The 14,811-nt window shown below is 36.1% G+C and overlaps 1 protein-coding gene across 3 annotated transcripts in view; it reads left to right on the top strand.

Moving 5' to 3' along the window:
- The window catches only part of BMP2K (BMP2 inducible kinase), a 141,608-nt gene that overhangs the window by 50,254 nt on the left and 76,543 nt on the right, over positions 1-14,811 (top strand). For all 3 annotated transcript variants that reach the window (XM_023553330.2, XM_003414132.4, XM_023553331.2), the window contains exons 2-4: positions 1,925-2,043; positions 5,146-5,251; positions 11,639-11,781. In XM_023553330.2, the coding sequence (XP_023409098.1) occupies positions 1,925-2,043; positions 5,146-5,251; positions 11,639-11,781 (368 nt within the window). The remainder of the gene's footprint in view (positions 1-1,924; positions 2,044-5,145; positions 5,252-11,638; positions 11,782-14,811) is intronic.

The following is a 14,811-nucleotide window of genomic DNA, read 5'->3' as shown; positions in this document are numbered from 1 at the left end:
AAAAAAATTGGACCATCCTGAATGTCTGTTCCTTTACAGTGTGGTATGTACGTGGTAAATGTGGCCATAGTGGTGCAGTGGTTAAAGTGCTTGGCTACTAACTGAAAGGTTGGTGAATCAAGCCCACCAGCCGTTCTGTGGGAGAAAGATGTGCCAGTTTGCCTCTGTAAAGATTTAGGGCCTTGGAAACCGTATAGAGCAGTTCTACTCTGTCCTATAGGGCCGCTGTGAGGTGGAATTGATGTGATGGCAATGGGATATACAAGGTATGCCATATTATACAGCTCTTAAGAAGAATGAGTTAAGCCATGTCTACTGACCTGGAAGGAGATGTGCCGATATGTTTAATGATTCTATTTTTGTTAAAAAAAAAAAAAAAAAAAGTGGGAGGTGTATGAACCTTATATGGGGTGTTTCTACTTTTAAAAACTGGGCCATTTGTATAAACACGATCTGGCAAAGCCTGTATAACATTACCTTAAAAACAAACTTTATCAGTACAAAATAATTGAGAGGTTTCCTGGGTGGCATTTACAATTAGATGGAGTATTGCTCATTATGATTGATTTCAGGCGGTTCAAGACCACCAGCCGCTCCTTGGAAACTCTGTGGAACAGTTCTACTCTGTCCTGTAGGGTTGGTATGAGTCAGAATCGACTCGATGGCAGCTGGTTTGGTTTTGGTTTTAGTTATATGTTTTAGATAAGATATGCTAGAAGAGAATGTCCAAATAACTCTGGCTTAAATATTGAGGACATTTATTATCTCATGTAAGAGTTCTGGAGGGAGGTGGTTCTAGAGTTGCCTAATTCAGCAGTGCAGCTATGCCAGTGTTCTGGGTCATTTTCTCTCTGATGCATTTTTCCATCATGGCCATAGGATGGCTGTCATAGGTCTAAGCATCATATCCTTATACCTCAAAATTTGCAAACAGGAGGGAAGAACAGGGCCTTCTCGGCATACCACTTTCTCTCTTTGCTGGCTGTAAAAATCGTTCCCTGCAATCCCCAGCAGACTTCCCCTTATGTCCCATTAGCCAGTTATGTGTGTGTGTGTGTGTGTGTGTGTATAAAACACAAAAAAACCAGTTGCCATTGAGTTGCTTCTGACTCATGGTGACCCCATGTGTGTTAGACTAGAACTGTGCTCTGTAGGGTTATCAGTGACCAATTTTTTGGAAGTAGATTGCTAGGCCATTCTTTCAAAGTGGATGTGGGTGGACTAGAGCCACCAGCCTTTCAGTTAGCAGCAAAGCACTTAACTGTTTGCACCACTAAATCAGTTACTACTGATAAGGAGAAATGAGATTCCCGTGATTGGCTTAGAACAATTGAAGTTCATCCTCTGGACCTGGAGGAAGGACCTGCCCATCTGATCCCCTTGATTTCTCGTATCAGATAACATCAGTGCTTTGTCATCACAGAAAGAGGGGAGGCTGATGGGTAGGCAGTCACTAGTATATGCCAAACTATAGTAATAGAGAGTTGGGTTGTGACATTTTCCATGTGCTGCATAGTTATTCCTTGTGAAAAGTGAAATCTTAGTAGTTTAAGCTGTAAAAGAGTTATCATTTGAGAAGCATGTTACCCTCTAAGTTTTATTTCATGATTGGTATAAGAACCCAGTGCTTTGGCTTTTAATCTTTCTATACTTACTTTTTGCCTTGGTTTCAGTCATTGTTTATTTTTTTCTAAGGGGCCCTGGTGGCTTGGCTGCTAACCAAAAGATTGGCAATTTGAATCCACCAGCCCCTCCTTGGAAATATTATGGGGCAGTTCTACTCTGTACTGTAGGGTCGCTATGAGTCGGAATTGACTCAACGACAATGGGTTTTTTTTTTTTTTAAAGCGCTATCTGCTACCTGTTATATGATTTGGGCAGTAATTTCTGATTCTTTGTAATTAATTGGTACTTGTTCTCTTAGGTGGATTCTCTACAGTTTTCCTAGTGCGGACTCATGGTGGCGTCCGATGTGCATTGAAACGAATGTATGTCAATAACATGTCAGACCTCAACATTTGTAAAAGAGAAATTACAATTATGGTAAGCAAAAGAGAAATTCCATTTTGAACTTTGGGATATATTTTTTTGCACGATAATATAAACAGATTTTAGGCAAGCTGTTTATTGTTTATGTACATCTGGAAAACATTTGAAGATCATTAAATTAATCTGGAAAATGTTCTGAGAATTTATAGTACATGCCTTGTAACCATAGGGTGAAAAATAGCTTCCTTCTCTCCTGTTTCCTCCCTTCCCTGCTGTAGTTGACAGGCTTGCTACCCTGTTTTCTTTTTTAAAATCCATTTTAATTTTGGAATATTTTGAGTATACAAAAAATTCAGAGAATTATGTAATGAATATCTTTGCTATCAGACTTAAGAAATAAAACCATGCAGAGATAGTTGAGGTTCCTGTGTATTCCTCTCTGTGGCCCTGTGCTGCCCTTTTCATCCAGAAAGAAGCCACTGCCCTGAGTTTGATGTTCCCACGCGGGCCTTATGCATTCACTGCATGTGTTGGTATTGACAAACAACAGTTAGTTTTGCTTTTTGTTTTTAAAATCTTGCTGTAAATCTGGTTGTTTTTCTTATGTACCCTGTAATTTTCAGCAAAGGAATTTTTTTTTTTTACTGTTAGGAAAACAAAAAACAACAGACCATTAAAGAAACTTTCAGCCACTCATTTAACTTGAAGCAGTTAGAAATTTACAAAATAACATTTCCTCCTTTTTTTAGGGTTGCTTACTTGCAATTCTCTCAGTGGCTCCTCTTTTTTTTTTTTTTTTTAAACTGGTACAATGTTAATCAAGTGCTAATGTTTTAAACCAACTTTGGTCTAAAAAGCAATGTTTCCCCCCCTCATCTCCAGCATAAAAAGAGCAAAAAATAGAAACTATTATCTGTGCCTTCAGAATTTCTGAAACATTAAATGATATTTCCAACTCAGAATTACCAGGCCCTTTATGTGCATGAGGTTACCTTGCTAGGTGGGAAAGTATGATTTATTGAAAAAATAAATATAATGTTAACGTAAATGTGCTGGCACTAACTTGTTTAATATAGGGCTTAATAGCAAGAAGTTGGTAGATATTAAGTGAATGTACAATTTGTTTACACTGTAGTAGATATTTATAATATATACGTGCCAGTCGCTGAGCTGATTTCAGCTCAGGGCGACCTCATTGGTGCCGGAGTAGAATGCTGCCGCACAGCGTTTTCAGTGGCTGATTTTCTTCACGAGTAGATCACCAGGCCTTTCTTCCGAGGCACCACTGGGTGGACTCAAACTTCCAGCCTTTTGATTAGCAGCTTAGTGTGTTAAGAGTTTATACCACTTAAAAAAAAAAAAATTAGGGACTCCATAATAAATTCCTAAATAAGATGGTAATAGTATATATAATAATGAAAACTTTGAAAAACACTGACACCTTCTAATATATCAGATGAAGAGCATCTAATAATGTCATTGAGATTAGATAAAGATAGAATATTGCCATTTAATAGGTTTTGTAATTAGGCCTGCAGAAGCTCTGTGTGAAATGATATCTTTTTCTAAAAGTGAGATTCTGTCTGAAATTGAGGACCATTTAGTAGTCTAAATATGCTTTTATAGGTCGGAGAGAATTGGAAAGAGACTGGTTAGGTTGCGTTACTGTATTTTAACTGTACTCTGTTTAACTTGGGGTATCAGGGAGGAGGAGTAATTTGAATGTCAATGTTGACTATAACTCTAAAGATAAAATAGGGAAATCATTCATTAAAAGGATCTATATGTTACAGTTTTCAGTTTCAGACGTTTTTATTTTTGAGTTTAGGTTTTAGTAAATATAGAGTAAAATAATAGTAGGCTATCAGGAAAATTAGCATTTATTATTAATTGCATTGTAGTATTGAAATTAAATGACTTGATAAGTAACAAATCAGTTTATATGGTGCTAGAATCGTAGTGGGTGCTCAGCAGTAGTGTTAGTTCACTCACCGTTTGAATCTCATGTCAGCCTAACTATCTTCACCAACACCTACTGCAATTGCTTTTGTTCAAGTAGACTCCTTTATAGAACCTGATTTTTCTTAATTCTCCTTTTGTTGTTTCTGTTAGCTAGGTTACAGTTGATTAGACTTTGAGATTTACTTTTTTTAAAGTAAGTTTTAGTCAAAAGGGTTAAAGGGTTTACCCCAAGATGGCTAAGCTTAGACTAAGTTCCCTTATTTGTGCCCAGATCTTGTACTGCTGTGACATGCTTCCTTTCAAAGAATTTATATGTATGATTTGGAGACATGTAAAACACAGTCCCCAGCAGCAGCAGCATTCAAATCCTGTGCAGTGGTCTTCCAAGGCTTTTGATCACCTATGTCCCATTATGTAATTTATTTATAAATTATTCACGTTTAGTTGCCATTAGCCAGTGTCTCAAATTATATTACATAGTTAAAACTGGTTTATTATTAATGATATGGATGTAGATTTATTTAAAATAATATTTTGATAATTGTTTTTTAATTTCTGGATAGAACTGATTAGGTCATTATTATTTTTAACCTTACTATAAGCTGATAGCTATTTTATACCAGGAGTAAAAGCGTCCAAGCTGTCATTTTTCTGCTATTTCCTTGTGCTTGTATTGTTAGTATTATTTTTAATTTATGGGTCTTTGTAGCCCTTGTTCATTTTAAAGCTTATCTGATTAATAGTATTAAAAAAAAAAACATAAATCCACTTAACTAGGTACACGTAAATTATAATATGTTGAATGCAAAACAAACAAGTGAAAATACAACTGTTCATAAATATTAGAGCTTAATTTATTTTCTTAGATTAAAAATAAATATAAATAAGCCATCTTTAACTTGCATACTCTCTTTTGGAGACCATTACTTTAAGGTGACCTGCCTCTTTCTTGGTTGAATTTAAATGTAATTATTGAAAATGTGCTTGTTAAAAAATAAGTCATGTGCAAGTAAGCTTTCATTTGAAACTGTAGGAGTCTTTGGTTGATTGAAATATGTCCGGTTCTACATGTGTGTCTAATTCCTACTTTTTGAAATACTTTAAATACATTATGCTTCAAGCCATTGCTGACCATATAGCTTTAAGATTTTTTTTCCCCTCTCCGATTTTCCTCATTTTGTTTCTGTTTTACAGAAAGAGCTGTCTGGTCATAAAAATATTGTGGGTTATTTGGACTGTGCTGTTAATTCAGTTAGTGATAATGTATGGGAAGTGCTGATCTTGATGGAATATTGCCGAGGTGAGTAAGTGTCTCTCTGCATTTGTGTTACACTAAAAAAAAAATCTCTTTAAAATAGGTTAATGTGTGTCTTGGTTTCTCCCAGGGCAGCTGTCACCTGATTTTAGACGCTTATTATTGCAACCTCAGCTTTAATTATCTGCCTAATTAAGGAAGGCTGTTAGAAAAATATTTAAAATCTAGTCATAGTTGCTGCAGTGATGACTTGAGAATTTAATCTTAAATGAAAAATCAGAAAAATACTGTTGGGTTTAAAAGAGGAAATCTAAATAGATAAAGAACAGTTATACTTCCTGCTCCCTAGACAATTTTTTGTAATCCAACTAAGAAAAACCTAATGCGTCACTGTTACTGTTATAAGAATTTACCAGCTCCCTACTATGTTATCTTTAAATCATATTAAATGTAATAGTTTTAGAGGGTGCATTTTGATCTGTAATGCTTATAAGCCTGTATTATGTAGTTTTTTTGAGTCCCATCATGAATATCAGAAGATAGAAAGCCACATTTTATTGGGCCTAATGTGGTATTTTAAAAGAAATATTTACTCATATAGTGTGCCTTAAGAGTAATAACAATAATAAAAAATACCTAACAATTTATTTTCTTTAATGTGTGTGAAGGGGGCAGTTAATCCAATTTTTACAAAACTGCTTTATTTATTAGGCTGTATCTGGCAATTTGGGTCTAGGGAACCCTGGTTTATATTTAGACAGTCCTAATTGTTGGTGATTGTTATTTCCATTCAGGAACTCTTGTAGTTTTCTGAAGGTTGGAGGAAGAGAGTGATGTAGTGGTGAAGAAAATACGGTCTCATTTATTGCAGTCTTGTAAGGAGGGAAGAATGAAGGAAAATGAAGTGAATCAATACTTCACATATCTATTGTGAAGTACTTGTAACTTATTTCTGTATATAATATGAAAATAGATGTTCTTGGTTGTCTTCTCTTATTTATAAAAGATATCTTCTCTACTCTAAAGCATTGTGACCTCTTTTGGGAGAAGATACTGATTTTTTTCTACCCCATTTCCTGAATTCTAGTGTTTGTGGTGCTAATTCTTAGCTGTATTGGAGTTGACCAATAGTTCTTGCTACTCGTAATTTTTTAAAGATAATTGAATCAATTAAACTCAATTGGATGAGTTTGTCACCCAAGAGATATTTTTTTAATAGAGGAGCCAAATTAGCTTCAATTGGGGGGGGGGGGCAAATTTTATTTTAAAGTAGAAGAATTGCTTAAGCTTAAGCTATATTTTGAGGAAGACATTGTATTGTTTCTGTTACTTTGATCTGGTAATTGAATCAGCAAGCTTTATTTTACATGAAATTTGAATTTTTATTAAAATAATAGCAACGATTATGAGGATGGTGCAAGACAGGGCAAGATTTCATTGTGTTGCACATAAGGTCATGGTGAGTTGGAGCCGACTGAAAGGCACCTAACAACAACAATTAGTGTATGTGGTTTAAAAAGTCCAAAAGTACTATTAAACTATGGCTTAATTAGTACTAACCACTGCCCCCACCATTCCTCTCTTCTCAAATCCTTGAGATGTATTTTCTCATATTACATGTTTCTATATAGCACTATCTAGATGAGATCTGTAGTTTTATTGAGATCATAGAGTATAAAAAGAAGGAACTTAGAAAAGCAGGGAGAGTATGTAATTTTGGATATAAGGAGGCTCTTGAAAGAAAGTTTGCCAGCGCTTTCTTGATTTTATGTTTTAGATATTGCCCCCAGAAAAAGATGGGGGTTTTACTCCTAATGTGGGATAGTCTCAGTTTTTGGATTAAGTCAATAACCAGTGTTTATGTTATTTTGTTTGCCATTATAGCTGTATCATATGGAAGTCTATAATGGCTTTTTCTTTTTTGTACATCTTTTTGTTTTTCCTGATGTTAATGATAACCTCATTTTTTATTTCCCTGATTTTCTTCATATGTATCACTTTTTTAGCCCTACATTCCCCCTAATAGAATTGCAGATGTTTATGCAGTATGTTCAGACATTTAATATTTGATTAATTTCATTTTTCCCCCTTAAAAACATCCCTTGGGAAACTTCAGGTCTCCTACTTACATTTGAACAACACAGCTGTTATCCTGGGAGTTCCCTTTGCCTTCCTTCTGTCTCAGATTCCCGGATACTCATGCCTCTCCCTTGTTTTTACTCCCTCATTTGGTAGGGTACATTTTTCAGTAGCTTTCTGATAATGGATTTATGGGAGGGAACAGCTTTGAAACCCTGTGTATGTAAAAATATCTTTATTCTACACCCACATTTGATTTTTATTTTGGCTGGCTAAAGAATTCTATGCAGGAAATAATTTTAAGCCTGAATTTTGAAGGCATTATTCCATTTTTTCTTAGAATTGGCTGTTGAAAAATCTGATGCCATTATGAATGATTTCCTCAGTCTTCTTGTGTGACCTCTTTCCTCCAGGGATACTTACAGAGTTTTTCTTTTATCCCTAAGATTCTGAAATTTCGAGATAAATGTGCCTTGATGTGGGTCTTTTTTAAAAAATCCTTTTTGCTGGATACTCAGTTTTTTCTCTTCCACTTTTTTTATTCTCCCTTTTTGGACTTTTTATTTTTAGGATGTCACTCTTCCTAGATTAATCCTTTAATTTTCTTTCTTATTTTCCTTCCCTTTTTTATTCTGCTTTTTGCTTACCTGTATCTTTCAGCCCTTCTGTAGAAATTTGTATTTCTGCTATCTTATTTTTAATTTCCAAGAACCCTTTTTTGTTCTTTCAGGGTTGATCTTTTTAAAAATATACTTTGATCTTGTTTTAGGTGAAAATCTTTTATTGTCTGAGGATATTATAGTTTTTAAAAAGATTTTTCCTTTGTTCCTTGCATTTTTTTTTTTTTCTGAATGCTTTTCCTTTTTGTTATTATGCTCTTTCATGTCGGAAGTTTTCTTCAAATGTGTTGCCAGCTAAGGTTACTGCATATGTTCACAGATCGGAATGTACCTTCTGAGTGAGCAGTTCTATCTTAAGAGAAGGAATCCCGAGGGCCCGAGTGGAGCATGCTCAGTTCTTTTTCTCTGACTAGATAAGCTCCTTTTTCTCCTACGAAGAAATGATTTGGGGGGGGGGGTGAGGCAGGGGAATTGGAGAGCAAATATTTTCACTTTACTTTATAAAACCTAATTGTATTATATAAAATTGCTTAGGAATGAAGGCACTTTTGTAGGGGAACTGATGCAGTGTGTGCAGTTCAGGCACATTGTGTTATATAGCTGATATGCCAGTTAAATGGTTTCAGGTATCAAATGTTTAAAATCATCTTTTGTCAAATGCTAGATCTTTTTAAGTTCATGGTTTGGCACTGCCTAATGTGCTAATATTCTGATACATAGTCTAAAGAGAGATCTATGTGCTCTTGGTATCAGATTTCCAAAAAGCAGGGTTGATATTTTGAGTATGCTCCTGTTACTTTGTGAAAAGAAGCACTTTCCTTTTTTAGGAAGTATTTTACAGAAGTCCGCATGGGTAATGTATCTATTAGCTTTTTCTTCCGAGGCACCTTTGGATGGATCCAGACTGCCAGCCTTTTGGTTAGTAGCCAAGCACTTAACCGTTTGTGCAACCCACGACTCGTATCTGTTAGCTTTAAAAAAATAAAAATAAAAAACCTAAAACTCAGTAGCTTAAAACTACAGGCATTTATTAATTGCTTATAATATCTGTGGGTTGACTGCTTTAGAATGAGCTTGGTGAGCTGGTACTACTGATTTTGCCTGATTCGGAAAACTCTGATGTTAAATGATGAAATTTTATGTGCTTCTACATTTGAATTGTGTTTCAAATAAATACAGTTTTTACCTTTCTCTGGAGACTTGGCTTTTGTGATTCAGGTTTTCTGGCCCAAAGATCTCTGAATGGAAGTAACATTGGTTTAAAATTTATTCGCTGATTACAAAATTGAAAGTTTAGAAGAATTGGAATGAGTTCAAGGTTATGATTTGTTTAGGTGTGAAATGGTATTTCTAGTATGTGAATGAACACCAAGGAAGTATTTTTCATTCTGTTTAATTTTTACTTAAAACCAGTTTAAGAATAGATCGACTCGGAGAGCCTGACAAACCAGATAGAGGAAGGAGCCTCTAGGTACTGTGAGGACATCACAACGGAATGGACTTGGGATTGGGGATTTATTAAGCATATTTGAATGTCCTTTCTATTTTAAAATTCTAAATGAAAAACCAATACTTCAGAAAACACAGGAGTTTGATGTTTAGATAACACCAATAAAAGGAACAGGTGTACATGCGCCTTCTTATAGATTATGTATTATTAAAGGAAAGGTTCAAGTTAATATAAGCTTGTTTTTTTGCATTCCCTAACTTCATTTTTATTAGAATGTTCTTAAAATATAATGATTAACTTTTTCTTGATAATTAAGAATTTTCATTAGCTATCTCATTATAGTGTGTTGTAATATAGAATAATCCTGTTAGGGTTCAATGGTGTATGTGTGTCTCTTTGGATTTAGTAAATTCCTCTGTTCCATTATCTCTTTGCCTAGAGCATTAGCCTTTTAACTGGTTTCTCCACTTCCACTCTTGCAGCCACCTCTCTTCTCCTAATTAGGGAGATATTTTAAAAGGTCAGATCAGGAGGTGTAAAAATGGCATGGGGTCGGCATCTGACCTCCTCTAACTTTAAAAGGGGAAAGGAGAATCAAGAGCAGCAGCCCAAGCCTGATTCCTGTGAAGTGGAGGTCAGACATAACTCCTCACCATGTGTACCAGTTCTGACACCATTCCTCCCATGGCACTCCCTGCTTCTCTGCTGGGTTTGATAATTCATTGCAATGGCCACATAGAACTTACAGACAATACTCAAGATTATGGGGTTTGTTAGGGAAGTAACAGGTTACAATTCAGGTTTGGAAATGCTCAGGATACAGTTTTGTCAGGACAGTCTCTTCCCATTTGTACTGTCAGGCACACCTCTCTGGCCTCCAGCCTCTGCCCTGCTGGGGCAAGTGTTGCAAAACTCTTTTAGCTCTGCTGATAAGTGCCCAGAGGCACTGTACTGTGCCAGCAAACCTCCTGCCCAAAGGTACTCAGCTTTCTTGCTCTGTGGGCCGGGAAGCCACCGCGCCATCTCCTGCCATCATTTCTCTGCCACTGCTTCTCCAGCTCTAACTCCTCTCTCTTTGTCTCCTGGCGCGATCTCTGTTCCTGGCTGTTCTTCCTTGGTGTTGGTGGGATCTTCTCTTTGCTGTGGAATTGGCTCTCTTTTTAAGCCTAGCAGGATGGCAGAACTGACCAATCCCCTTGGTAGGGTTCCATATACCTTGTTAGCATTGCCTCACCCAGTCATTTGGTGGGAGTTACAAGACCATGGCAAGAAAGGCCACACAAAAGCATTCCATCGCATCGCAAGAGGTTTCCTTGTCTCTCAAGATAAAATCCAAAATATGGCTCATCCCTGTCTCCTCATCAGTCTCTTCTCACATTCGTTTTTTCTCTGTTTCCTAGACTATGTATGCATTGGCTTTCTTTAAATTATTCCAAGTCATCAAACTCTTTCCCAAACTGGAGGCCTTTGTGCATGTTACTTGCTGTTGTTGTTCTCCCAGTCTCTGCCTCATTAATTCCTAGGCAGTGCAAATGGTTTGTGCCCAACTGCTAACCTAAAGGTTGATAATTCAGACTCACCCAGTGGCGCCCTGGAAGAAAAACCTGGTGATCTGTTTCCCATAAGATTACAGCCAGGAAAACCGTGAGGATCATTTGTATTGTCACACATGGGGTCTCCATGAGTCAAAATTGACTTGACGGCATTGGGCTTGTCCTAAATCTCTGACTTGTTAATTCCTAACTATCCTTTAGTCTCAACATAAATACCACTTCCTTAGCTAGGCCATCTCTTCCTTCCATGCTCCTGCTACAGTATAAATTTATGGCTTCCATTTTAAAGTCTCTCATATTCTTATTGTATATGATTATGTAATTATTTAATGTTTGTCTTTACCTTTAGAATGTAAATTCTGTGATAATAGAAAACTTACTTTCATTCACCGCTGTTTAGCCTGTAACAGTGTAAAAACTATTTCAGTAAATCTAAGACACCATTGTTTATAAGATACACCCTGATTTCAGAGACCTTAAGATGTTAAAAAATGCCCAAGAGCATTAGCAGGACATTATCTTAAGGTGTTCTGACCTCGGAGATGTAAAAATATGAAAAAAAAAAAAAAAAGTGTCATTGAATCAATAACATATGGTATAATAAGCATCCTTGTATAAGAATTATGAAAAACCCAGTTTTCCGTTATCGAGACCTTAAGGGCATTTCTTATTTTTTGTGATGACTTCATTTTTTAAAAGTATGTCTTCTCAAAACTACTTTTTTGGTTAGCTGGTCAGGTAGTGAATCAGATGAACAAGAAGCTGCAGACAGGTTTTACGGAACCAGAAGTGTGGCAGATATTCTGTGATACCTGTGAAGCTGTTGCAAGGTTGCATCAGTGTAAGACTCCGATAATTCACCGGGATCTGAAGGTAATGCTTTCAGAAAACTTAATGGATCAAGTAACAAGGTTTAGACTGTGGAGTTAAAATGTCCTTGGACTATTGTCATATAAACCAGGTTTTATCCCCTGTATCCAGATTAGTTTCTCTGTCCTCTTCTACATTTCCTGAGGTCATGTGAAGAAGACGGACTGTGCTTTCCATGACTCCGAGATTTCTAGCACAGCCCTAGAGGTGGCTTTTGTGCCTCCTACTCTGCTTCCCTGTTTTACGTAGTAGGCTTCTTTAAAAGATTTCATTTGAACAAAAATCTTTGCTTAAGAAATCTTTGTTCTTTCATTTTGAACAAAGTATGAACATCACTGACACAGGCTGAGTGACCTTGACATCACCGTTCCCTTTCAGTTCACCATTCCTCCTATTTGCTCTAATCCGTACCAGGGTGTTTTCAGGAAATATTGGAGGAGACCTACAAGTGGGTTCTTTATGTATAATTTGCAGTCGATTGTCTTTAAGGTCACTTTATCTTCTTGTGGGTTCTTGACCCTTTGTATTTTGTATCCAGTTATTACATTGGAAAAAGTCCCAAAAGGGTATTGAATATTCCTGGCATCGCATTGCCAGAGATATAATTTAGAGCTATAGATGTCCTTTTTGATTCCCACAAACATTAAGATTATAAAAATTTCCCTTCCTAAAATGCTTTATGTCCAGATATCCTGATGGCTATTCTTTTCCCTCCTTCAAGCCTGCTTAGATTTTCCTTGTCAGTAAGTCCTATGCTGAACCACCCTATGTATAATTACAACCAGGCAGTCCTACTCTTTACCTGCTCTACCTTTTATTAGCACTTATCACCTTCTAAAATACTGTATGATTTACATTTGTATTATGCCTATGTATTGTTTATTGTCTGTCTTCTCTGCTAAAATGTAAACTCCATGATGGGTGAGATTTTTGTCATTTTTAGTGATGTATCCAAGCATTTAGAACAGTGCATGGCAGACAGCAGTGACTCAATAGATATTTATCAAATGATTGATTCCCAATTCTGAATGATTGTACAAAACTTATGAAAACACCATCCAGGGAACCTTATGGTGAAAGAATGTAGGCCCCAGACAGGACTGAAATGCATGATGACAGACCCTTAACCAGGGTCACTAGTGTAGCTCATCTCAGTTCTTCTGAATATGCAACTTTTACCTTTTCTCCCATAGTTTGGTGTGATTTTTTTTCCTGTTATATCTCATTAACTTTTTCATACTAAGTTGATGTTTTTATTTTCATATGCTTACCTGTTACATTAAGATCTAATTTATATGATATACACTTCACCCTATGAAAATGTACAGCTAAGTGGTATTTATTTTATTGTGCTTTAGGTGACTAAGTTCATGTTTTCAGCTGAGTCTTCTTCATTTAAAATTCAGAAGTTGAACTGCAACTGCATGATTTTGTACAGTTGGTATTTCATATGTTTAGTTCTTTTTAGATGTGTAAATTTATACAGTCATGCATCTGTGTTTAAATCCTTTTTTAAAGGTAGGCTAAAATGAAATATAAGGAGCCCTGGTGGTACAAATGGTTAAGGGCTCAGCTTCTAACCAAAAGTTTGGCTGTTCGAATTCACCCAGCAGCTCTGTGGAAGAAAGACCTGGCGATCTGCTTCCGTAAAGGTTACAGCCAAGAAAACTCTATGGGGCAGCTCCACTCTGCCATATGGGGTTGCTATGAGTTGAAATTGACTTGATGGCATCTAGCAGCAATAGCAACAACAAAATGGAGATATAGAAGAAAGATTATAAAATAAGAGAAGTAGTTTTAAAGTAGTTGTTAACTTAAGAACTAAAAGGGCTATTATTAATATTTTTGAGTGTTTACCATGTACCAAGCACTGTTTAATCTTTAAGCTTCATAACAACTCAGCAAGACAGTTATGCATTGTCTGCATTTTATAGTTGAGGAAACTAAGAAGAAGGCATTACTCAACTTAGGACTGTCTGCTTCCAGACACTTCTTCTGTATCGCATTATATTGAGTCACCTGAAAGGCACCAGTAGAGAAACAGTAGCATGAGTAATTTGAAAAAGTGGAAAGAAATGAATTTGCTCATCTAAGAATGTATCATAAAAAAGTGTGAAAACTGTATAAAAATAACAATAATAATATCATTTGAGTTTTTTTCATAAAGCAGATACTGTTCTAGAATGTAGTAGAAGAAATTAAAAAATAAGTGCCATTTTTATTGCACATATCTCAAGGGAATTTTACTTGAGTTTGACCAGCTCTGCCAATACAAATTTTAGATATTCCATTTATAGATTTCTTCAAAAATGTTTCTAAGCACTTTGCAAGTTTTAATTTAATTTTCACAAGTATCACATATAGTAGATATTATAGATAAGAAAATTAAAGCAAATTGTCAAAGGTAACACATGTTAAGAAGTAACAGAGCTGGACTGTGAACCCGCTCTCATTTTCTGGAAACTATGCATCCCAAAAAAACCCACTGCCTCCGAAAAAAACACACTGCCGTCGAAACTATGCATGTAATTGGTTTATTTTAGTTACTAAAATCCTGGTCTCCAAGTTAGGACATAAAGTCAAATTTGTGTCCTTCAGTGTAGTACATTTTAGATAAAAACAGCATTAGGAATCAATCAGATGTAGAATTTAAATGGTTTTTATTATTACTTATCTATAGATAAGCAGAGGAGCCCTGGTGGTATAGTGGTTAAGAGCTTGGCCGCTAACCAAAAGGTCAGCAATTCGAATCCACTAGGCGCTCCTTGGAAACCCTATGGGGCAGTTCTCCTCTGTCCAAAAGGGTAGCCATGAGTCATAATTGACTCAACGGCAGTGGATTTGGTTTTTTGGTTTTATAGATATACAGAAATGTCATTAAAGGAGAAAAATGGAGGTAGAGTAGGAGAGATGAGGTGGACTCTGCCTGTTACTGATCTCTTTCATAAAAGCAGTTTTGGAGAGGATTTAGGGTTTCTTGGCCCCTGCACAAACCATCATGGGGAGGGAGAAGTGCTTTCTTGCTCTTAGTAG

This window comes from Loxodonta africana, chromosome 5, assembly GCF_030014295.1.
Source record: "Loxodonta africana isolate mLoxAfr1 chromosome 5, mLoxAfr1.hap2, whole genome shotgun sequence".
NCBI classification, from domain to species: domain Eukaryota; kingdom Metazoa; phylum Chordata; class Mammalia; order Proboscidea; family Elephantidae; genus Loxodonta; species Loxodonta africana.
This window is presented reverse-complemented; position numbering and strand designations above follow the sequence as displayed.